Here is a 2,057-nt window from a genome sequence, read left to right as displayed (position 1 = left end):
AGTTCCTAACATTTTATGAACAAGCAGGTTATCATTCAAAGGAATTATGTGAATTGTATCAATAGAAATACCAGGTTTAACATGCACAAAGCCAAGAAAACCAATGATGCCAGATACTGAATTTCTATTGCACTGTCCTTTGAACACCCCAGCAGGAAAAGGCTGCTGGATACAGATACCATGCAGTGCTGTCAATATTCTTATAGGCAACCGAAAGCCTGATATTTTCTCTAAAATTGTGGGGAATAAATGATATTTCAGAGACTTAAAATTTTTAATTGATGTATTTTATACGTGTGTATTCATTTTAGAAGGTGTACATAAAATAACTGTGGTTTATATTAGTTCAGTAGGTTTCTTTACCAAGGGCTGTTTTGCTTTATGATCTTAATATGTTGCTTTAAGTGGCATTAATAAGTTGAGTTTGAGAGTTACTCATTTCAGACTGCACAGCTTACCCCCAAAGCTGGAATTCTCCCAATAACTTTGTATTTCAATTAAAAAAGAAAGTAACTTATGCTGTCATTCTCGGCTGGTAGACATTAATTGTAAGAATTATATTTACAAATTGGATCATCTCTTTTTCATAGGGCCGATGTTTAGTACTAGCTCTCTTCTCTTAGCTTCTTCCTTGGACTAAGGAACAGGCAGGTCTTCCCAGACCTCGCCTAAGATTTATTGAACAGTTGCTGAGTGCTGGAAACTGTTATAGGTATTTGGGAATACTACAGCATTTAGAAAAATTATGATAAATATTTCACCCAACAGAAAGATCTCTGAAGTGAATCTTTAGCACTTTCAAAAATTATTTTAGGCATGAGCAATATGTGCAAAGAATTTATAATTTTGAATACATGCATACATCCTTCTCTCCGCGCCTCAAGTCACCCACTGCCTGTTTTTCTTCTCTCTTCATAGGTTATTTCTTATGAGGGTCATGGATATACCCTACTTAAACTTGGAAGGACCAGACTGTAAGTCAAGTTTTCATTGTCATTGCATCTTTAAATATGTGGGCTAAAAAGGCAACTGTTAAGAGTATTACCGATGGAAGAGCTTCGGTTACTTAAAAGTGGGCAGGGATTTTTGTGGTTGATGTGGACTGTATTCTTAAGTTAATGGGTCCCTTGGTCCTTGATTAACTCATCTCTTTACTTAGATTATCCAGTTTATGTATGAGTTCAACTTGTTTTTATTTTATTTATATATTTTCTCATCATTAATTGATTTTCACTTAGAACTTCAGTTTCATTATTTTCTCCAAATACTTATAAAAGATTTTTAAAGATATGCTAGCTGTATCAGTAAGTAAGTGTAATATCCATTTTTCAGTTATTTAAGTTTAGTAGATTGGTTTTCATGTTCTATTAAAAACCTTGAAAGACCAGATAATTTGGGAGGTGGTTACTTCTTATTTCTTATATTTATTTTCTCCTTTCCTCAAATCACCTACCTTGTTTTTCCTTTGCATTTTTTCTAGCCTTGGTATATTTACCTTTAAAATACCATACCCATCACCCATTGGTGTCAAGTCAATTCTGATTTATTGTGATCCTGTAGGACAGAATAGAATTGCCCCATAGAATTTGTAAATCAGTAATCTTTATGGAAGCAGATTACCAAAACTGTCTTCTATGGAATAGCTGGTGGGAGTGAGCCACCAACCTCTTAGCTAGCAGCTGAGTATATAACGATTTCATTGCCAGCACTCTTTAAAATGTGCTATACTACACACACCCCCAAAAAAAAAACAAACAGAAAAAAAACAAGCCATTGTCAACAAGTCATTTCCAACTCATAACAAACCTACATAGAGTTTCTGAGGCTAATAATCTTGGAGCTACTATCTTTGGGAGGAGAGAGCCTTAGCTTTCTCCCAAGGACCACTGGTTTACTTAATCACAGTATTGATTTCCTTGAGCTACTACAACTGTGTTGGCCCTACCCCCCAAGTCCATTACTTCTTCTCTATCAACCCATTTTCTACCTTAGGAATCTAAGAAGTCCCAAAGCCTACCTACATTTTCTCTCATTTCTGCATCCTTCAAGAAACCCTG

The 2,057-nt window shown here is 35.2% G+C and overlaps 1 protein-coding gene and 1 non-coding gene across 2 annotated transcripts in view; one reads left to right on the top strand and one right to left on the bottom strand.

Moving 5' to 3' along the window:
* PARN (poly(A)-specific ribonuclease) overlaps positions 1-2,057 on the top strand; it is a 149,933-nt gene that overhangs the window by 93,482 nt on the left and 54,394 nt on the right. Inside the window, exon 18 of the mRNA XM_045284296.1 lies at positions 919-974. Coding sequence (XP_045140231.1) covers positions 919-974 — 56 coding nt within the window. The remainder of the gene's footprint in view (positions 1-918; positions 975-2,057) is intronic.
* Positions 52-190, bottom strand: LOC115868018. The gene has a single exon (XR_004045376.1). It is a non-coding gene; the product is annotated as a small nucleolar RNA SNORA8 (small nucleolar RNA).

Source organism: Echinops telfairi, unplaced genomic scaffold (genome assembly GCF_000313985.2).
Source record: "Echinops telfairi isolate 266 unplaced genomic scaffold, ASM31398v2 ScPeMD7_5;HRSCAF=22, whole genome shotgun sequence".
Classification (NCBI taxonomy): Eukaryota; Metazoa; Chordata; class Mammalia; order Afrosoricida; family Tenrecidae; genus Echinops; species Echinops telfairi.
The sequence above is the reverse complement of the archived record's forward strand: the minus strand, read 5'-3'. Positions and strand labels throughout refer to the sequence as shown.